The sequence below is a fragment of the Budorcas taxicolor genome, chromosome 7, assembly GCF_023091745.1.
Source record: "Budorcas taxicolor isolate Tak-1 chromosome 7, Takin1.1, whole genome shotgun sequence".
Classification (NCBI taxonomy): domain Eukaryota; kingdom Metazoa; phylum Chordata; class Mammalia; order Artiodactyla; family Bovidae; genus Budorcas; species Budorcas taxicolor.
In genome coordinates, this window is record NC_068916.1 from 21,323,402 (window position 1) to 21,345,112 (window position 21,711).

Genomic DNA, 21,711 nt, shown 5'->3' on the forward strand with positions numbered 1-21,711 from the left:
TTGATCACTGAATTGAGAAGATCCCCTGGAGGAGGAAATGGAAACCCACTCCAGTATTCTTGCTGGGAAATCCCATGGACAGAGGAGTCTGGTGGGGTTTGTCCATGGAGTCGCAAAGAGTTGGACATGACTGAGCACGCACACACAAAATCACTGCCTATGGTGACTGCAGCCACGAAATTAAAAGATCCTTGCTCCTTGGAAGGAAACTATGACAAACCTAGACAGCTTATTAAGAAACAGAGACATCACTTTGCCAACAAAGGTCCCTATAATCAAAGCTATGTTTTTTCCAATAGTCATGTATGGTTGTGAGATTTGGACCACAAAGAAGGCCAAGCACCAAGGAATTGATGCTTTTGAACTGTGGTGCTGGACTCTTGAGAGTCCCTCCAGACTGCAAAGACATCACGGGTCAATCCTAAAGGAAATCAACCCTGAATGTTCATTGGAAGGACTGATGCTGAAGCTGAAGCTCTAATACTTAGGCTATCTGACAGGAAAAGCAACCCTGACGCTGGGAAAGATTGAGGGCAAAAGGAGAAGGCAGTGGCAGAGGATGAGACAATTAGATATCATCACGGATTCAATTCACTGACATAAATTTGAGTAAATTTGGGGAGATATTGGAGTATACAGGAACCTGGCATGCTGCAGTCCATGGGGTCACAAAAAATGGATACAACTTATCGACTGAACAACAACAAAACAGGCTAAATATATGGCATTCTTGTGACCGAAGCCGGGACTCTACCGGTCACCTTTAATGAGAAATTATACTTTTATTATGGGGGGGAGGGGTTGTTCCTGTCCGCCAAGAGCGGGTTTCGAACCCTCCATCCCAGGCCTTGCGGGGTCTCCCCGGGTTCCCGCTTGGGGCTGGTGGGGGCAACCGAGGGCAACCGAGGACGTGCGTGCGTGCGTGCGTGCGTGCGTGGGAGCGGGAGAGCCCACAGGGCGGGCCGGCGGGGGGGGCGCACGAGGCGCGGCGGGCGGGGCAGCGGGAGCGCACCGCCTCCTCGTGCCAGGCCCCCCCGCGCGCGCGCCGCGAGTGGTTCAGCCCGGCCCCCGGCTCATTGTGCTCGTCTCACGCCGGCCCAAGATGGCGGCGGCGCTGGAGGCCCCGGGCCTGTGACCACAAAGAGGGAGCCGGGGGCTGGACGGGAGCGCGGTGGCGGCGGCTGAGGCCCAGGCCAGGCCCCCTCCCCTCAGCCTCCCGCCCGCCCTCCTCCGGCCGTCCGCCCCGCCCCCGCCGGCGGGGCCCCGCCCCTCCCCCAACCGCCCGACTAGCATGGTGCGGCGGCCGCGCGCGCCGACATGGGGGAGAAGCTGGAGCTGAGGCTCAAGTCGCCCGTGGGGGCCGAGCCCGCCGTCTACCCGTGGCCGCTGCCGGTCTACGTGAGTGCCGCCCCGCTTTTCCCCAACCCCCTCTCCCCAGACCCTAGCCCCCTACTCCCCGGTGAGCTTGGTGGGGGGCCCACCGAGAAACGGAGCGACTCGAGCGCCCAACCTTCCCTGGGAGCCCCCATTCCCGCCCCGCCGGATTCCCGGCGGCCGTTTCCAAGCCCCGCGCGCAGAGTGGGCAGCGGGGAACCCAGGCCGGCCGAGGGCGCTAACTGGGCCGTGGGGACCCTGCGCCTCCGAGGGGCGCCCGAGCCGGGCTGCCGTTGGTCCTGCGGGGCTGCTGGGGACCCCCGTTCCCCGGGCCTGGACGGCCGGCGGGCTTGCCTTTCCGTACTTTATGATTTGACGTGTAGGGTTTCTCTTTGCTGGTAGTTTTTTCTTGGCGCTGTCACCGTGCTCAGCTTTTTTATTTTTGAGGACACTCTTTCCTCCTTTCCAGTTGTTAATTTTGTAAATTAGGCATTTGTCTTAATTTTGAGGGGCAGGACTGGCTAGAGCTTTGGAAAGGATCCTGTTCCCGGATCTTGAGTGGGTGGGCTGGCCGGACCCTTGGCAAGGACGCGTCCTGTTCCCTAGTTTGAGTGGGTCGGCTGGCCGGACCCTTGGTAAGGAGGCGTCCTGTTCCCTAATTTGAGTGGGTGGGCTGGCCGGACCCTTGGAGGCGTCCTGTTCCCTGATCTTGTGTGGCCTTTGGAAAATGACAGGCCGAACGGAAATTTACACAGGCGTCCGGGTGATTCCAGACATGCAGGGCGCGGGGTGGGCGCCCCGGCTCCTGTCCCCGGTGGCGGCGTGGGTGCGCGTGTCCGTGTCCCAGCGACCGCGCTCGGGCTGGGCAGCGCGCCTTCGGGAGGGAAAGCACAGCGGGCGCGGTGGGCGGGCGCCTTTGGGGCGCCCTTTCGCGCGCTCGGCTTGTGGGGAGACCGGCCTCCACGGGACCCGGCGGGGAAGCCCGCGCGCCCCGCCCCTCGCGCGGGCTCCGTGTGTGTCAGTTTTTGGAAACTGTCGCGGCCAGGGGCGGGGTCGGGACGCTGGGACCGCCCAGGAGCCGACGTTGGCTCCTAGCCCTGGTGCTCCGCGGTTCTCCGAGGTCGGAGGCTTTCCAGCCCGCCGAGCGCACCGGCGCTTTCTATTTTTGCGCTTCCTGCGCCCGGAGGCGCGGCTGAGCCCGGGCTCTGGCTTTTCCGGTTGGGTAGCTCTGTGTCGCTCGCCCTGGCGTGCGGCCTGAGCAGTGGGCAGGGCGGGGAGACGATCCAGGGGACGTAAACTGAAAGTGGGGAGAACGTTCAAAACTCCAGTTGATCCACCTGCCTCCCTCTGTGCCCCTGTTACTGCACTCGTCTTGTACCAGTACGTTGGCCCGTACATTTTTCAAAATGTAATTTATTCTCAGTAGACATGAAGTGTGGTTCACTTGTAGCTCATAGTTCTAGAGTATTTGACAGATCATTGCAGTCAGGCAGCAGAACAATCCCATCAAACCATCTGCTGCCCTTTGGCATCAACTCGCCTCTCGCTTCCTGGCCACCAGTCTCATCTCATTCTCTAAGGTTTTGGCTTTTCTGGGAAGTCAGGTAAATGGGGTCAACAATGTGTAGCTTTTTGATTCGGGCTGCTTGGCTCAGCAAAATGTATGTGAGATTCATGCCCGTTGTTGAGGGTGTGAGTAGTCACTCCTTTTCCCTGCTATGCAGTTTTGAGAGATCAGGAATAGAGCTACTAAACAGCCCAGGGCAGGTGAACATGGATTTTCACCTCACTTGGGGGAACACTCTGGGAGTCAGACTGGGGTCTGTGCTGAATGTCTGTTTAACAACATTCTTGCATCTTGGAAATTGGTATTTTTCCAAAATTGGTATTTTGAGTATCAGGAGAATCTAGAAATCCACTGTGACCCAGCACTGAAGCACCTGAAACTAAGATGAAGGTTCATCTGGAGATGGTCCCATTGTTGCCATCACCATCTTATTTTCAGGGCGGAGCAAGGCCACAGAGGTCTGCTCAGTTCAGTTCAGTTTCTTAGTCATGTCCGACTCTTTGTGACCCCATGGACTGCAGCATGCCAGGCCTCCCTGTCCATCACCAACTCCCGGAGTTTACTCAGACTCATGTCCATTGAGTTGGTAATGCCATCCAACCACCTCATCCTCTGTCGTCCCCTTCTCCTCCTGCCTTCAATCTTTCCCAGCATCAGGGTCTTTTCAAATGAGTCAGCTCTTCGCATCAGATAGCCAAAGTACTGGAGTTTCAGCTTCAACATCAGTCCTTCCAATGAATATTCAGGACTGATTTCCTTTAGGATGGACTGGTTGGATCTCCTTGCCATCCAAGGGACTTTCAAGAGTCTTCTCCAACACCACAATTCAAAAGCATCAATTCTTCAGCACTCAGCTCTCTTTATAATAAAGTCCAACTCTCACATCCATACATGACTACTGGAAAAACCATAGCCTTGACTAGACGGACTTTTGTTGGCCAAGTAATGTCTCTGCTTTTTAATATGCTGTCTAGGTTGGTCATAACTTTGCTTCCAAAGAGTAAGCATCTTTTAATTTCATGGCTGCGGTCACCATCTGCAGTGATTTGGGAGCCCAAAAAAATAAAGTCTGCCACTGTTTCCTCATCTATTTGCCATGAAGTGATGGGACCAGATGCCATGATCTTAGTTTTCTGAATGTTAAGCTTTAAGCCAACTTTTTCACTGTCCTCTTTCACTTTCATCAAGAGGCTGTTTAGGTCTTCTTCACTTTCTGCCATAAGGGTGGTGCCATCTGCATATCTGAGGTTATTGATATTTCTCCTAGCAATCTTGATTCCAGCTTGTGCTTCTTCCAGCCCAGTGTTTCTCATGATGTACTCTGAATATAAGTTAAATAAGCAGGATGACAATATACAGAGGTCTGTAACCTTTGCCAGTAAGACATCGTGTGTGTCCAGGTCCCAGCGGGAGCTGGCTTTCCAGTGGTGGGCGGGTCTGAACTAGAGAGTGTCTTTCCCTTGCTGGCAGGACCTCACTTGGCAGGGTTCAGGGTGTGCTGCCTGCCTGGCTGGGCGCTCCATCTGAGGTCAGCAGCCATTCCTGGGGTGGCAGTCCCAAGACCAGGCAGTAGGTGGAGGCTGGGGCGTGCCGTGGTCAGCAAGCTGCAACCTTCCTAAAGCAGTGCAGTGACGTCTGCTTCCCTCCCATGTCCCCACTGGGAGATTTTGCTTTCTCACAGGAAGTGAGGGGGCAGAACTTTATAATAAGAGTTCATATTTAGTGATGACTCGATGATGAGTACGTTAAGAAAATGGGCCACTTCCAGGAGCATAGCCTTTCCAAAGGTCAGATTACTCATGTGACCACACATTGGAAATGACTGAGCTTGCTTGCTTGTTTGTTCATTCATTCATTCATTCATTCATTCATCCCAGCACCTCCTGTATATCTCCAGTGTTCCAGGGGGAGCGGAGCACAGTACACAGTGTTCTTGCTCTCAGGAAACTTATGAACGAGGAGGGTCAGTGGGCTGTCTGTAAACACAGAGGTGCAATGGAGGTGTGTCCTGGGGATGAGGTCCTGGAGGGTGGGGCTGAGGGAGGGTGAGTGGCTTCTCCAAAGAGAGGGCACCCACAGGAGGAAGTGCAAACAGCCACAGTCTTCCACATGCGGAAATGTCCAGCCTCCGAAACGGGTTTTTGTGCAGTTGACAAATAAGAGGGCGTGGTGCAGGGCGAGTTTTGTTCCTTCTGTCACAGAGTTCCCAGATGTCCACTCACAGTTTATGGCAGCGTTGCTAAAGCAGGATGGCCCTTCTCTTGGTAGAAAACTGGGTCTCAGCTCAGGAGGGAGCAGGTGCCTGGTGGCTGGGCCGGAGGTTGCGAGGGCGGGCAGTAGTCCTTCCCCTCGGTGACTCACGGAGGCTGTGGGTGTGGAGCAGCCTCGGTGTGACTGTCCCTGCCTGCCTCCGCGAGCGCACGAGTCTCTGATGAATGCTGAGCCGTCATGCCCGAGACTCGGCTGTGAGTAGTAGCTGAGGTGGGCGGCTGGCTGAGCCATCCCTCCCTATGACTCAGAAAATATTTTCTGCTCTGACCTCTTGTGTGCATGAGTGAGTGCTGACTAATCTGAGCTCAGGTGGAAGTCAGGTTAACCCTCTGACAGCTCTCCGTGGGTGAGGTGACCACTTTAGAGGGGATGGCGTCATTGGAAACGCCTGGTACCCCGCATGTGGCTCTCAGCTTCTGTACCCTGGTCCCTGACATCCAGGTGTCCTGGAGTAGGCAGGCCAAGTACTCTGTTCCTGGTGGAAGGAGCCAGCAGCGCTGGAACCTGGGGTATTCACTAGGGAGGAGGTGGCGGAGCTGTGGGCCACCTGCCCCCGTCTTCCTCTGGGAGCCCTGTCTTTTTTTTTAAAGTTTTTGTTTTCAGATAATCATAGATTCTTCTACAGTTGTAAGAAATGAGATGGAGGCACCAAGTGTTCTCTTCTCCCAGCTTCTCCTGATGGCGACCCCTTTCGAAGCTGCACGACGATGTGATTCTTTCACTGGCCTGGGTTCACCAGGGTGCAGTGTTCCGGGGCGCTGCAGGGTGTGGCCAGCTGTGTCTGCTGGGGCCTGGGTCCTGGGCTCCGTGCTCGTCTCCCGAGAGGCCCCTCTTGCCCCTCATTCTCTCTTCTCAGTCGGTGCTCTCCCCAGTTTGCGCACCTGTCTTTCCGCCGGGGGATAACAGTCCATTCTGTTCCTCTTGCTCAGGGCTGTGCCTGGGAGCCTCTTTGGCTCCTTCTCTGTCGTTTCAAGCTGTCCTGCCCTTCCCACCACCAGGTCTCCTGCCCCCGGCACCTGTGGCGGTCCCGAGAATGTTCAGAGAGGACAGGTCCGTGTCCTCTGCAGCCTCCCTCGCTGCCCACCTGCCTGACCTCCCCTCCCAACCAGCATTTCTCTTTTCATCCCTGACTCTTTCTCCACCCATGGTCACTGTCTCAGTCCCTAGCCCAGGGGTGATTAGCCCTGGAGCAGTGTTCCTTGGCACCCCTGTGTTGGACAGGGCCCTCTTCCAGCTGAGGCACGGCCCTATGATGAGCTGGGTGGGGAGGTGTGAGGCTCCAGCATCATTGTGTGTGACCCTGGATGGAGAAACTGTCTCTGCTGGGCTTCAGTTTGAATCCCCTGAGTTAGTCGTGGGGTCCGAGGCTGAGGCATGGAAGGTGCATTAGCGTTATGCAGGGGGATGGGCGGCCCCTGGTAGAGGAATACTACCTCTGGAACTGCTGCTTCTTTGCTCCTCAGGGATAGCAAGGGTCGGGGGGCTTGGGATGAGACTCCTCAGAAGGATTTCTCCATTGCATGGCGGTGTTGGACCTGTTCATAGTGGATTATGTTTTTCCTGGTCTGTGAGCGGCCCCCCGTGGTCTGCTCTGGGCTTGCCCTGGGACTGAGCCAGGCTCCCACTGAGGGGCAGGGCTGGGCCCACACCTGGTTTGGGTGCAGCCCAGGTGAAGAGGCAGGACATGGGAGGAGGGGCCTTGTCAGGTCTTGTGGTTTTTGTGTTTGTTTAATAACAGCTTTGTTCTAAGCTGTACGCTTTTAGAAATTTTAGGGAGAGTGAGCCTACAATTTCAAGATACCTTAAAGAGCAAAATTTGAAGTGCCCTTCTTAGTAAATTTATTTAGAATCAAGTTTAAAACTCACCACCAGCAAATCATTTTCGTAGCCTATATGGCAACTGAACTTTCTATTTAATTTTTCAGCACTGCTTTATTGTAAGACATAGGTTGCAAAAGATAATAAGCTATTTGTATTGTAAGCTGAACAGAATGAGAATCATAGAGTAGATTTGCAGCAATTTCTTCTGAGGATAGAAGAAAAATAGACATTTCAACTGTGTCTTTAGATTCACAGTCAGGTTGATGGAAACAAATAGCCCCAGGTCATTCACCTTAAAACCTAAATAAAGAAACAAACAATTGGCCAACCAGAGGTATAGAATTGGTATAGAATTTAAAGGCTCAAGAGACAGTTACAGGTTAACCTGGGGTATCCTCTAACGCACATTAATGAAATCTCCTTTATGTGTGGTTGGGAAGATCCCCTGGAGGAGGAAATGGCAACCCACTCCAGTATTTTTGCCTGGAGCCTGACCGGCTACAGTCATAGGGTTGCAAAATGTCAGACGCTACTGAGCAACTAATACTTTTTTACTTTTATTTTGTCCAGATAACATTCGTACCACACAGCTCACCTACCGCAGGTGTACAGTTTAACGGGTTTTACTGTACTGTATTACTGTATTCACAGAGTTGTGCAACCATCTTATCTAATTCCAGGACATTTCATCCTCTCAAAGGACCTGCATCCCCACCCCAGCCCCTAACCACCAGGAACCCACTCCCTGTGTCTGCGGATCGGCCTGCTGTGCACGTTTCCCATCAGTGGAGTCATAGCCTGTGTGTCCTTCCGTGTCTGCCTCTCTCACTGAGCATTGTGTTCTCAGGGTCTGCCCACGTGGTAGCGAGTGTCGGCTCTTCACCCCTTTGCAGGGCCAACTGATGCTCCTGTGTGTGGAGGGACAAGTCGGTCTTGAGGCCCCTGGAGAGGCACTCCTTTGGCCTTGGTTCTGGGGTGGCTGGCACCAGGTACCCTGGTGGGGCATTGACAGTGACCCCTGCTGGGGGTGGGACAATGCTGGCGCGCTCAGAGCTACAGTGCTCAAGGTGAGGCTTGCCTGGACTTTCCAGACCTCGGGCTGGCAGCCATGCAGCCACTGGTTGCTCAGGGATCCTGGGTGAGTCCTTCTGCTGACTGGGCCCCTGGAAGGGCCTCCTGTCCTTCCTGACCCTTGCCCTCCTTTCCCATCACGGCCTTGGCCTTGGCCTCAGGCGAAGAGAGTTCTGGTGCTGAGCTTTCGATCATCCTCTTCTCCCATCACCCCAGAGCCCCTCCCCGACAGCCCCTCCATGTGGACCCCTACTGGTGCTACTCTGACCTGAAGACCTGTGGAGCATGAGAAGTGGCCAGAGCTGAGAGGTTGTGAGAGCTTCCGAGTCATTCAGGTGGTCAGGGCAGCCACGGGAAGCTGGACAGGCCCTGCAGCAGCGTCACGAAGTCAGAGGAGGCGTGTTGTCAACCGTTCCCTCCTCTCTTTTTGGTGTTAGAGCTTAGGACAGCTTGAGTTCACCTCATCTCAGAGAAGACCACGCTCCAGGCCCCGTGTCTTCCCAGGGGCCGCTGCAGGCCCTGCAGGAGGAGGGGCCCTGGACGTGTCCTGGCTGCCTGGGGGCCCAGAGAGGGAGCGCGGTCCACAGCTGGGCACACTCCTGCCACGTGGTGGGGCTTTTGCACATGGGCATTCATGGGGCCTTTCATGGTACTCCTGTTTTGTAATCTCACGGTGATGACTGGAATCAAATGTTTCTGGTTGCCGCTGCATCTTCCTCTGGCTCTCAGACTTGTTCTTGCAGGCCGTGCTTCCTGCATATCAGCCTAAACCCAGGGCGTGTATCCGTTATCTGTGGTGTGTAACGAAACAGCCTGACATTTAGCAACTTGAATAACATACACTGGTGACTGCTCATGGTGTCTGAGGGCAGGAACCGAGAGCTGGCAGGCCAGGGAATCTGGTCAGGTGCCCACAGGAGGCTGCTGTAGATGCTTCATCCAAATGCTGATGGGGCCAGAATCATGGCGCCCCACATGCTGCCTGAGACTCCCCAGTCCATGGGGCGAGTTCCCCTCAGAGTAAGCGTCTCAGCATTGGTGAAGAGGCCCAGACCGTCCCCTTCATTCCGTGGCTGCCCCACGGCCCTGTGCACTGTTCGTGTGAGCTTGTCTCTGAGTGGACCCTTCAGGACAGTGTGGCGTCGTCTCTGCCGTCTGTGCTGTGGGGGCCTGGGGATGCCTGCCAGGGCTGTGGGGACTTGACTTCCTGGATGTTGTTGACCTGTGAGCATCCCAGAGACTCAGGATTTTCCTGCTGAAGTTGGAGGTGCTTTTAACAGTATATCACATCTACTCCCAGACATTTTGTTGTTATTAGTTTGTTTTTGCCACCTCAGTGACTTGGGGGATCTTAGCTCCCCGATCAGGGATTGAACCCGGGCCCTCAGCAGTGAGAGTGTAGACACTGCCAAGGAATTCCCTGTTAATGGCATTATTGAGGTGTAATTCCCGCACCATGCAACTCATCTGTCCTGAACATGCTGTTCCCTGGTTTGTGCACTGGGTGCAGTCATCACTACTACTAATTTTAGAACCTTCCATCGCCCCCTGGAGAAACCCCATCTCCATCAACATTCCCCCCATCCTCCTGCCCCAGCCTCTGACAACCAGGAACCCACTCCCTGTGTCTCTGGATCAGCCTGTTCTGCACATTTCCCATTTGTGGAATCACACCCTGTGTGTCCCTCTGTGTCTGCTTCTCTTACTGAGCGTCATGTTCTCAGGGTCCGTCCACACGGCAATGAGTGTCAGGGCTTCTTTTCGAGGCCGAGTGATGCTCCCATGCATGGAGGGACGACACATTTGTTTATTCATTCACCTATTGGTGGTTGTTTGGGTGATTTCCAGTTTGGGGCTGTGGTTGTATGTACTCACTTCTTTTGGGCAGACACCCAGAGAGGAATAGCTGTGTCAAGTGGGGCCTTTTTCACCTTTCGGGGAGCTACCAGCTGCCCCCACCATTCTGACGTTTGCCGTGAGGTGTTGGGGCCTGCCGCTCCCACCTGTGGTTCTTCCCGAAGGTGTTGGGTCAGCGGTGGTGATGCTGGGTGTCGAGCACCCCATGCCAGGAGACGCTGGTCTGCGGGGCTGTCCAGTGTTGGAGCGCACGCACTCCACCTCCCACCCGTTTTGTCTAAGTGATAGGAGTTCATTGAATGTTTACTGCTCCATCCTTGGAGTAGTATTCCAAGGATGGAGGAAACAAAGTTGGACGATATTCATGATAGAAGGTTGCTTTTGTCCTTTGCCTTAAAAACTAAGCCTTTGGACAAAAGGTCACATATTGCAATTCTATTTACAAATGTCCAGAATAGTCAAGTGCATAGAGACAGAGAGTGGACTAGTGTTTTCAGGGGCTAGGGGGAGGCCTGTCTGCTGATGGGGTAATGGAATGTTCTGGAACTAGACAGAGGTGCTGGTTGCACGACCCTGAATATATTGACTCCACCACATTGCACACTCAAAGCGGGGTCTGTTCTATGTGAGTTATACCTCAGTAGAGCTGCTGTTAAACACTGATGAGGCTAGGGCTATGAAAGTGGTTCTGGAGTGCTGAGTTGGGTGGGGCCCTGTCCTGCGACCTGCCCTCGTGGCTCTTGTCCATTATGAAGCCGGGAAACGGTGGCCTGGGCTGAGAAGGGCGGTTGCTGTCCCAGGCAGGGCTGGTGGCTCTGGGTCTCTTACCTCACTTCTGGTTTCAGCCTGCGCTCTTCACGGCCCTCCTCACCAAGGTTGGAGTGAAAGTGTGGCCTCGAGTTACAGACGTCCGTGTGCGCACGCTCACTTGTATTTTTTGGCCACACTGCACAGCATGTGAGATCTTGGTTCCCTGACCAGGGATTGAACCCACACCCCTTGCACTGGCAGCATGGAGTCTGAACCACTGGAAGGCCTCTCTTGGTTTCTGCGGGGTCTCCAGTTCACTGGTCACCGAGACTGCAGGGAGAGGCCAGAGTGACCTGTGATATGCCCGCTGGGAAGAGCAGCTGGGAGGGCACTGCTGTGACCGGGCAGGATGATGGCTGCTCATCCACTCCTGGCAGTGACAGGACCCTTGTTTCCCATTTTACAGACGGAAGCCGAGGGTCAGGGACTCAGGCAGGCCTGCGGCTGCCCGGCTGCAAGAGTGCCCAGGAGAGCCTTGGGGAAGGAGGGTTGGAAGTTAGACTCCAGCCCAGCCCTTTCCCTTCTCTGCTGCTTTCCAGGTGCCCCCAAGGCCAGCGTGCCCCTGGGGGCAGGGACCCCAGTGCCATGGGTGGGGAAACGAGGTGGGAAGGCCTGGGGGCTAGAGTGCCTGCCTCCTCTGGTTGCCACCATCACCGAGGCTGGAGGGACGGCTCTAAACCCTGTCCCATTGTCTTTCAGGACAAACACCACGATGCTGCTCATGAAATCATCGAGACCATCAGGTGAGTGTGGCACCTGCTGGGGTGGGGCCTGGGGGTGGGGCCTCAGGTGGGCCCCCAGCGCCTAGCCGTGCACTCTGACTCTCACCTCAGGCTCCTGGCCCTTGCTTTCAGCCCCCACATGTCAGCCTCCCTGTTCCTCCATGCTGGTCCACCTCAGCGTCGTTACCGTGGAGAACCCGGGAAAACTGTGACTGGGGTCAGGGGTCAGGTGCCTGAGTGTGACCCGGCACAGGGCCTGGTGCTTTGTGAGCTTCCTGTGGGCAGGCTTGGAACCCCCAGTGGCAGGTCCCCAGGCCCCTTCCCCTTCCCCTCATCACCTGCTTTCCTCTCTTGTCATGGGGGGTTGGGTTTGGGCCACTCCTCCTCATGTGAGCCTACCCCTTGTGGAGGGCAGGCGCCCGGCAGGCTGGCCTGGGCAGCTCCAGGAGGAGGGCCCTGCGGTATTTCTGGTGGGCGTCCTCCTCACCCTGGACCTGAGGGTTTGCGTTGGCCTCCGGAGTGACCAAGCCTCGGCGTTCTGTGACCACTCTCCTGGCTCTGGCACCTCCCTCGTGCTGATATATCCTCTCAAATCTGCGGTGGCCAGGCTGGGAGTGCCCTGTGAAGGAGACCTCGTCCTGCCCCTGGCAGCCAAGCGGCTCAGCCTCCTGAGCTCGTCTGCTTCACTCAGGGCCGAGCCAGGCCTCTGTGCAGGATTGTCCGGGAGACTGAGCAAAGTCTTGTGTGCATCTCACAGGGTGGGCCTGACTAGGGTGGTGCTGAGAATGTGGGATCTACTTTATTTAATGGTCTAGTCCACAAACCAGTTGGTTGGTGGAGTAGTGCTATGGCCGGCTTAGTTTAGTTTATTTTTAAAGAAGGCTGCCAGTTAGGAGGGGCTTTCCAGGTGGTTCAGTGTAAAGAATTTACCTGCCAGTGCAGGAGACGAGGGAAACGTGGGTTCATTCCCTGGGTCAGGAAGGTATCATGGAGGAGGAAATGGCACCTCACTCCAGCTTCTTGCCTGAAAAAATATCCCATGGACAGGGGAGCCTGGTGGGCTATAGTTCCTGGGATCGCAAGAGAGTCGTACATGACAGCGACTAAGCACCCACACGTGTCAAAGTCGGTGAGGAAGGGAGGCCATGTGGTTATGCGAGGGGCTCCTAGCTGGCCAGCCTGGGTTCCCTCCCCCCTCCCTTGGGCCAGGTGAGTTCTGGGGGCAGGTTGGCCTGGTTGCCTGCTGCCTCCTGCAGGGAGGGCGTGTTCCTGTGGTGCAGGGCGGTAGGACGGGGTGTAGCGGGCCAGCCAGAACAGGTTCTCTGGAGCCTCCCGGTGGCCGGGTCCTGTCCAGGTCTGGCGGGGCCCGCTCCCCATCCTCAAGTCTACAGGCTATTTCAGTCCTTCCCTCTTGTCTCCACAGATGGCTTTTTCCCACTGGTAAAGATGGCAGTCACCTGTTTTGTTTCTTCTCTTATCTTTTCATCCTGGAGGATTTCTGACATGCCCAGAGATGGACAGTGTGTATGACGAGCCCACGTGCCCGTCACCCAGCCTAGCGTTTGTTTCACCTGTACCAGTGCCGTGGGTGGGGAAACAAGGTGGGAAGGCCATCTACTTTCCTCTTTTGCCGCGTGTTTACTGGGACAGTCAAGGTGTGACTGAAGTACAGGAGGGAGACCCCCTGTTAGGATCGAGCATGGTGGCCAGGGTGGATGTGTGGGTGCCCCTTGTACCTGTGTGAGAAGGAGTCACCCCTGTTTGCCTGGGTCCCCTGTTGGCCCCGTCCCTCCACTCCTGTCCCCGGGCAGCCCAGCCTGCTTCCTGTTGCTGTGGATTACTTTGCATTTTCTAGAATTTTACATTTTTAAAAAATGTGTCGAAAGCTTTTCTTTCTTATTCCTGAGGAGTGCACCATTGGTGCACCCTTTCACCAGATGACATACGTTTGGGTGGTTTCTGAGTTTTGGCAATTGTAAATAAAGCTGTTGTAAACACCCCACGGAGGTCTTTGTGTGGACATGTCTTCCTTCATTCTGGGTAAATACCTGGGAATGAGGCTGCTGGATTGTGCTTGAAGGAAGACCGCCCCCTCCAAGCTGCAGGCAGCCATGCAGGACCGCTCCTGTGGCTCCCACGTTGGCAGGGCATGTTGACGGCGTTGTTTTTGCTGGTCCTTTGGTGGTATCATTGTGGTTTTAATGAGAATTTTCTTAAGAATTAATGATGTTCATCAATTTTTGCCTGCTTTTAAAAAAACTGGTTGTTTTTTAACTATTGAATTTTGAGCATTCTTTGTCATTCTGGCTTATCCTTTATTAGGTATGTGTTTTGTGAATATTTTCTTTCAGTCTGTGGCTTGTCTCTTCACATTCATAAGAGTGTCTTTTAAAGAGCAAATATCTTAAATTTTGATAGAGGTCTAATTTATCAACTTTTTTCTTTTATAGTTTGCAGTTTTTTGCATGCTGAGATAATGTGTGCCTAACTTGAGGTCACAAAGATTTTCTGCCATGGTTTCTGGAAGTTTTATGGTTTAGGTTTTACATTTACATCTTTTTTTCCACTTTGAGTAAACTTTTACATGAGGTGCAGAGCATGGGTTGAGGCTTATTGCTTTGCATGTGGACATCCTGTAGGTCCAGCAGCATTTGTTGATGAAACTGTCCTCTCTCTGTGGAATTTCCTTATCACCTTTGTGAAAGATGAGTTGACAGAGTATGAGGTGATTTGTTTCTCGAATCTCTTTCAGTGCCACTGACACATGGCTCTGTCCTTTGGGCAGTACCACAGCTTTATGGTGAGCTTTGGAATCGCAGAAAGTCCTCCATCTTTATTCTTCTTTTTAAATGTTGCTTTGGTTATTCCACCGCCTTTGCATTTCCATGTAAATTTTCGAATCAGCCTGTTGATCTTTGCACAATTTATTTAGGAATTGTATTGAATCTGTAGGTCATTTTGGAGAGATTTGCCATCACGCTTGAGTTTTCCAGTCCATGAACATGGTATGTCTCTCTACTTGCTCAGGCCTTTCAGCCCTTCTCTTGGCAGCGCTCTGGCATTGCAGCATGGAGGTCTTGGACAACCATTTGTTAGATTTATTCCTAGCTCATTCATGCTTTTGGCACTACTGTTAAGTGGGATTGTGTGTTAAATTTCATGTTCTGTTTGTCTGCTACTTGTGGGTAAAATACAATTGATTTTTGCATGTTAAGCATGACCTTGTGCTCAATTCATCAATCCTAGTAGTAGTTTTGTAGATTTCCTGGGACTTGCTGTGGAAATAAAAATAATTGTATCACCTGTTATTTCTTTTTCTTGGCATTATTGAATTGGCTGGGACCTTTGAGACTGTTTTGTGATAAAGTGGGGGGAGGTTGCATTCTTTTTTCCCTCATCTCTGCGGCGGGGATGTTAGATTTAGCCTTCCGCCATGGAGGTGACGTTAGCTGTAGTTCCTCACAGATGCCTAGTACAAGTTTGAGAACATGCTCTACTATTCCTGGTGGCGTTTTCCCTAGGTGTAACAGTTGCGTCATTGTTAGGTTAAAAAAGAAAAGAAAAAGGCCATAACTTCTACAGTTTAATACTGAAATACTTATGGATGAAAATGTCATGTGTAGTCTGCTTTCAGATAGCATGGAGTGGGTGCAGAAAAGTGCTCTGAGCCCAGCAAGCGGCTTGTGGCGTCTGCATGCCTTGCCATGGTGAGGTGTCTTCCATGTTTCTTTCATGTAAAGTTACCGTTTCCCGCGTTTTTTTGAAAGTTATTTGTTAATATTGGGCTCTGCTGGGTCTTCATTGCTGTGAGGGCTTTTTCCCTCTAGTTGTGGGGAATGGGGGAGTTCCCCTCCAGTTGTAGTGACAAGCTCCTCATTGCGGTGCCTGCTCTTGTTGCGGAGCATGGGCTGTAGGACTCCTCGGCTTCAGTGGTTGCGGTGCCTAGTCTGTGGGCACAGGCTCAGTAGTTGTGAAGGGTGGGCTCAGTTGCTCAGTGACATGTGGGAGCCTCCTGGATCAGGGAGCGAACCTGTGTCTCCTGCAGTGGCCCGCGAATTCTTCACCGCTGAGCCACCAGGGAAGCTCCTGCTTTCCCCTTTTTAATTAATAAAAATCGTGGGGGAAATCCTTGGAGACTGTGCAGAGATCCTGTTTCTTCTTGGACTTTTGCAACTGATTGTAGGATCCAGAAGTGAATCTCACTGCTGAGAACTAGTTACTAGGGCATTCGAAAGGCTGTTCTGTTTTGCTTTCTTCCCCTGCCCCGTTAGTCGTTGGAGCTTTTCTGGGAGGATGGGCTGTTCCCCTGTAGGCACTGGTTTCATCCTGTGGGTCCTAACCCGCTTCTGCTGCACCTGCTTTGCTCCTCAGTCGTTCCCGTGCTGGCCTGGGGGGCTCTCTGGATTTATGCCCCCGCCCCTTGACTTGACCCTGCCTGCTCCCAGCACAGCCTCGCTATCTGGAGCCTCAAGATGCTCCACAGTCATCTTGAGTTTGCTGTGTCCCAGCCCGAGTCAGCCGCTTCCGCAGAGAGTTCTGGTCTCCTCCCCTGGAGAGGAGTTTGTGTTGCTTTTTAGAGATAAAGTTGTCTTCTTACTGAGTTGTAGGGATTCTTAACATATTGCGGCTGTGAGCGTCCAGTGAGGTAGGCATGACTGACCGTGACTTTAATGGCATCTTGATGAAGTTCTAAACTTATCAACTCATTCTTTGATGGTTAGTTGTCTGAGGCATAGCCAGGAATCTTTACCTGCAGAGTCAGGCAGTTAGTCTCCCGTTTTTGGGGGAAAGGTCTGGGGTTTTAGGTTTTACATCCAGGTTTTAGGATCAGTTGTGAATTAATCTTTGTGTCTAATGTGGGTTTGTGTTTATGGGGGTCAAGATTCTTTTTTCCTGATCAATATTCAATCCTTCCAGCCTTATTTATTGAAATATTCCTTTCCCCATCACATTGCCTTGGTGCTTTGGTCAAAAATCATTTGTTAAAATTTAGTCTATTTCTGGATCCCATGTCCTGTATGGTCGATCTGTCTGTTCACCTCTCTGCCAGTACCACACTCCTCCTGTTTTCTGTTGGCTGTGCGTGGGCTCTGTTGGTGCAGCACGTGGACTTAGTTGCCCTGCGACATGTGGGATCTTAGTTCCCTGATCAGGGATTGGACTCTCGTCCCCTGCACTAGGTGAAGTCTTAACCACTGGACCACCAGGGAAATCCCACTGTCACACTCCTGGTTACTGTAGACTTACAGTACATCTCAAATCAAGGTGGTGTGGATTTTGCAACAGTGCTTTTCTAAAAAAAACATATATGTATTATTTATTTGGCTGTGCTAAGTCTTACTTGCAGCATGAGGGATCTTCGATCTTCATGGTGACATGCAGGATCTTAAGTTTCGGTATGTGGGATCTAGTTCCCCAACCAGGGCCCGAACCCCGGCCCCCCCAGCATTGGGAGCACAGTCTTAGCCACTGGACCACCAGGGAGGTCCCATTGCTGTTATTTTTAAAGGCTATTTTGGCTCTTCTAGATTCTCTGCCCTTGTATGTCAGTTTGAGAATTGGTTTGTCTGTTTCTCAAAAAAACCCTAACTGAACCTTTTTAGAGGAATCACTTTGCAGTTTAGTTTGAGGAGGAGGTTTAACAATATTTAGTCTTACGTTTCTTGAGTGTTTTTTGTTTGTTTGTGTATTTATTTATGTTGCCCTTAATTTTTGTCAGCAAGGTTTTGTTGTTTTCAGTGTAGAAGTCAAGATCATTCCTAAGTATTTATGTTTGAATGTTATTTTAAATAACATATAAAACTTCTCTTGTTCTAAATTCTTTGTTGCTGGCGTTTGTAAGTAGAGTTGACCTGTATCCTGTGACCTTGCTGAACCCACACGAGTTCTGGTAGCTTCTCCATAAACTCTTTAGGTTGGCCCATGTACTGAATTGTGTGGGATCCCTCCATGAGGAGGGATGGTTTTGCTTCTTCCTTCCTGGCCTTTGTGCTATTGGTTGGTTTTTCCTGCCGCATGAATGCTGTCCGGGCCCTATGGTAGAAGGCTGGAGGTCCCAGTCCTTCCCTGCCACTGGGGTGTGGATGCCCTCCCAAGGAAAGCAGATGTGCCGGAGAAGCGCTTGCCAGAGGTAGCTGTCTCTGCTTCGCAAGCCCGGTGCGGGGGAGAGACTGCTGACACGGGGACCGTGACTTGGGTTCCCTTGGGTCTGAGGGAGCTGGCACTGCCCAGCCAGCTCCGGGGACTGTGGGTGGGTCTCTCAGAGAGGGGAGCCAGATGCCTAATGTGGGAGCTCTGGCCACCCAGTGGCTAGGGCCAGTGTGTGTGTCAGAGGGTCCCCGGGGCGGGTGGGCACGCATGGTGAGAGAACTGCCCCTCCCTGCTTTCCAACCCTTGGCCTCCTTGGGCTCCCCTGGCAGAGCCCACAGCAGCGAAGGGACAGCAGCTCCTCCAGCCCTCCCTGCCCCTCCATTAGGTGGCGGGTGGCTCTTTCCACGCCTGTCTCCTGAGAGTTTTTATTGTGAATGGAAACTGATTTCATCATGTGTTGAGACAATTGTATGATTTTTTTTTTCTCCTTTATTCTCTCAGTGATGTGAATTACAGTGACTGGTTTTAGAGTGTTAAACAACCTTCTGTTCCTGGGATAAACTCCATTGGACTAAGATGTGTTGCTGACTTCGGCTTACTAACATTTCTAGAGGAGTTCTGTGTCTGCGTTTTTGAGAGATGCCAGTTTAACAGCTGTATCTCTACAAGGCTTTGTCCTCTGGTTTTGGTCGTATGGCAGTGTTGGCCTCCCCAAGCTGGAAAGGGTCAGCGTCACCACTTCTCCAGCGAATGGCAGAGTTCGCCGCGAAGTTCTGTGGGCTGGGAGTCTCTGGGAGAAAGTCACGTCACATTCTGTGCTGGTGTCCCACTGTTCAGGTGTTCGGCTTCTTGTGTCGGTTTGGGTAATTTGCATCTTTTAAGGAATTTGTCCACTTCTCCTAAGTTGTTGAGTTTATTGACATGCCATTTTTCGTGATATTCCTCATTTTCCTTTTATTCTCTGTAAGCTCTGTCATGATGACTCGTCTTTCACAATTTTTCTCCAGATTGTATCAGAATCCAGTCAGGGTTCCACCTTGGGATCAGCAGATTCCCCCTCCATCTCTTTTTCCCCACTGCAGTATTTTTTGTTTTCACTTTTTGTGGGGGTGATCTCAGTCCCCGTCCAGGCACTGGACCCTGGCCCTCAACAGTTAAGGCGCCGAGTCCTAGCTGCTGGGCCGCCAGAGAAGTCCGGCGGTTGAAGAAACCCTGTTGTTTGTCTTGGCATTAGTTCATTCTTCAAATAATCGTTCCCTTTTATTTCTGGTCGACGCATTGCTTTTCAGACTCTCTGATTTAAGCTGATTGGTGTCTTAGACCCTGTGACACATTCAATCCACTGAGCTCCCGACGGCCAGCGTTGTTTAAACGTGAAGCAGCATGAGACTTGTGTGATTTGTAAGGACAGCATCCTCCTAAGAACATGTCTTTACATTGTTTGTTTTGAAGTCACGCCCCCCTTCCATCTTTCACGTTTTGAGATGAGTAGCCAGAATGTTTTGTTTTTGTATTTGCAGAATCAACAGTGTTTAAGAACAGCATTGAGAGTAGAACATAGAGCACTAATACTAGTTTCCTTTGCGTTTCAGATGGGTCTGTGAGGAAATCCCGGATCTCAAGCTCGCTATGGAGAATTACGTTTTAATTGACTACGATACCAAAAGGTAAGCGGAGTTGTGCTGGGGCTGCGTCTCCACCGGGGACGGGCTCCGTGTGTGTGGACACAGGCTAAATTTAGACCTTCCTCGACACTGCAGGCTGATGGGAAGTTTCCTTTTAGACTTGGCCATAGCCAGCACGGAGTTATTTTGGTAGGAAATGTTTATCAAATATTGGCAGAGGCTGTCGGAGTGAGGACATAATTGGAAAGTGGGATCGGCGTGTGTAAAGCTGGAGTTGCTCTCTCCACTGCAGCGACTGCTGTCGCTGGCCCGGCTTCTCAAGCCTCGGCCCCCAGCTCCAGCCAGGTCTCATATGGTTTTGGCTGCTCCCTGCAGTTTCCTCAGGCACATCCTGGATCCCCTAGAAGAGTCCTGTGGGTGGGGAAGGGCGAGGCCGGGTCTGGAATGCCTGCCTGGAATTTCTTTTTGTTTTTCTTTGAGAGACTCTCCTGCCTCTTTCAGTTCTTGGCAGGCTCACTTTGATCGCTCGCAGGCTGTGGGCCTAGGTGACTGCTCTTGACAGAGAAGGTGGCCCCAAGGTGCCTGCGGGCCCCTGCGCAGGCTGAGTGGTCTCACTCCTGTGTCTGGAGGACTTGCCTGACTCAGTCAGCCCTAGTCCCTTCCTCTCACTTCCCACCTCCTTCCGGTCCGATAATTGGTACAGGTGGCCGTTACGGGCTTAGGTGTCTGGGTGCACGCATCAGCCCTGACCCCAGGGTGGGGGTGCCTGTGGACTCTAACCTTGAACGTCGGTCTCAAGATCCACATGGTTCACATTTCCTGGTGGTCAAGGGCCGAGTGCCTGGCTCAAGCAGTGGAGTGTTGAGAGGTGCTTCTGCTCCAAGGTGCTTGCGCGGGGGTAGGGAGGGGGAGTTTCGAAGCTCCTAAGCAGACTGAAAGGATTCCGGGCTGGGAGAGGGCAGGTGCAGTCTGATGGCAACTCTCCGCTCCCCGCAACCCAAGTGACCTCGGAGTCCTGCCCAGAGCAGGGGTGTGTGAGGGCAGGGCTGGCACAGCGGGGCCCAGGTGCCAGGCTCCTCTGAGCCTCCATGTGTGTGCATTCTCCCAGGAGAAGGTATACCAGGGTGTAGTCAGGGGCTCTGACAGGGACATGGAAGCTGGAGCACAAAGAAGGAATCTGGGAACTAGTGCGGGTTTTCTCCCTGAGGACAGCCAGACCGGAGTGTTGGCACTTGCCCTGGCTGCCCACTCCTGGCCTGTGTTACCAGGGTCCCTTTTGGGCTGGCACTGGGCTGGACTCCTCCCCTGAGCATACAGGTGGGAAACCCATTCTGGGTTTCCCACCTCATCGTGTCAGCTTGCTCACAGCATATTAGAGCCGCATGTCCCCTCGCTGTCTGTCTGTGTGAGGTTTCACTGGCCTCGCCCACATCGGCTCTTTCCCATTATCGAGGTCTCTGGCTTTTCAGCTTCTGCTGCTATTCTCGGAGATTGAACGTGTCATGTGGTTACGGGTCCATTTAGATCCCTTTGCTTCTGTTAGAAAAGGAAGTGCACTTAAGCTCTTGGGGTCCATCCAGGGCCCAGGGTCAAGGGGTCTTGATGCAGGTTGAGAGAGGCTGTGGATGGGTGCCCCCCCATGTCTCTGCCTCCCCCCCATGTCTCTGCATACATCTCAGGGGTCCTGGGCTCTTGGTGCTCACTGGGGAGCAGCTATCTTGCTGCCCAGCATGTGGGTGGCGTTAGGAGACACGCCCCAAGTGACCGCCCCCTCCTCCGTGCAGCACAGACGCCGGGGTAGACCCCTCGTGCAGGGGCATCGGGTTGCTCATTGCCGGTACTGACAAACATGGATCCCCCAGATACCCTCTGGGAGAACCCGGGTTGGGGCCTTCCACTGAACACTCCCCCCTGGTGTGGGGAGAAGCTGGGTCGACAACTCCCTCGCTGAATTTCTGACGTGGATGCTTGTATCTGGGCAAGTGTCAGCAGTTCACACTGTTGGGTAAATAGAAGCCACGCCAGCAGGAAGGCGGGTGCTGACCTCTGTCTGCAGGGTCTGGGTGTTGATTATCGTCCCCTCCCACCCGACTAGCAGTGCTGGGAGCCCTCCCTGCCTGCAGTGGCCCTTGGCACCCAGCTGTCCCCCAGCCCTGGGGCAGCGGGACTTCCTGCATCTACAGGTGGGGGTGAGGCTGGCCTTGGTCTGCCTGCCTTGTTCTGTGAACAGCTGTGAAGCTCATTCCTCACCTGAGCCCTCAGGGCACAGTGAACTGAAGCTCTGCCCCATGGCCTCTGCCCCCTCCCCCGAGGCCTGGTGGCTTGTTCTGAGCCCAGCGGTGACCAGTGCCTTCCCTTGCTTGTTTTAGCTTTGAGAGTATGCAGAGGCTCTGTGACAAGTACAACCGGGCCATCGACAGCATCCACCAGCTGGTAGGTGGCCTTCACCCTCACCTCGGACCTGTCTCATCATCTCGGCCCGCTGAGCTGTGGTTCAGGCCCC

At 53.2% G+C, this 21,711-nt stretch overlaps 1 protein-coding gene across 9 annotated transcripts in view; it reads left to right on the forward strand.

Annotated features, from left to right (window-relative positions):
• The first annotated feature begins 1,276 nt into the window (after window positions 1-1,276).
• Window positions 1,277-21,711, forward strand: part of DOT1L (DOT1 like histone lysine methyltransferase) — a 50,671-nt gene continuing 30,236 nt past the window's right edge. For 8 of the 9 annotated variants that reach the window (XM_052643171.1, XM_052643173.1, XM_052643164.1 and 5 more), the window contains exons 1-4: window positions 1,277-1,398; window positions 11,471-11,514; window positions 19,176-19,250; window positions 21,578-21,641. In XM_052643171.1, coding sequence (XP_052499131.1) covers window positions 1,318-1,398; window positions 11,471-11,514; window positions 19,176-19,250; window positions 21,578-21,641 — 264 coding nt within the window. In that variant the 5' untranslated portion in view covers window positions 1,277-1,317. The remainder of the gene's footprint in view (window positions 1,399-11,470; window positions 11,515-19,175; window positions 19,251-21,577; window positions 21,642-21,711) is intronic. The other variant, XM_052643169.1, reaches the window with a different exon arrangement.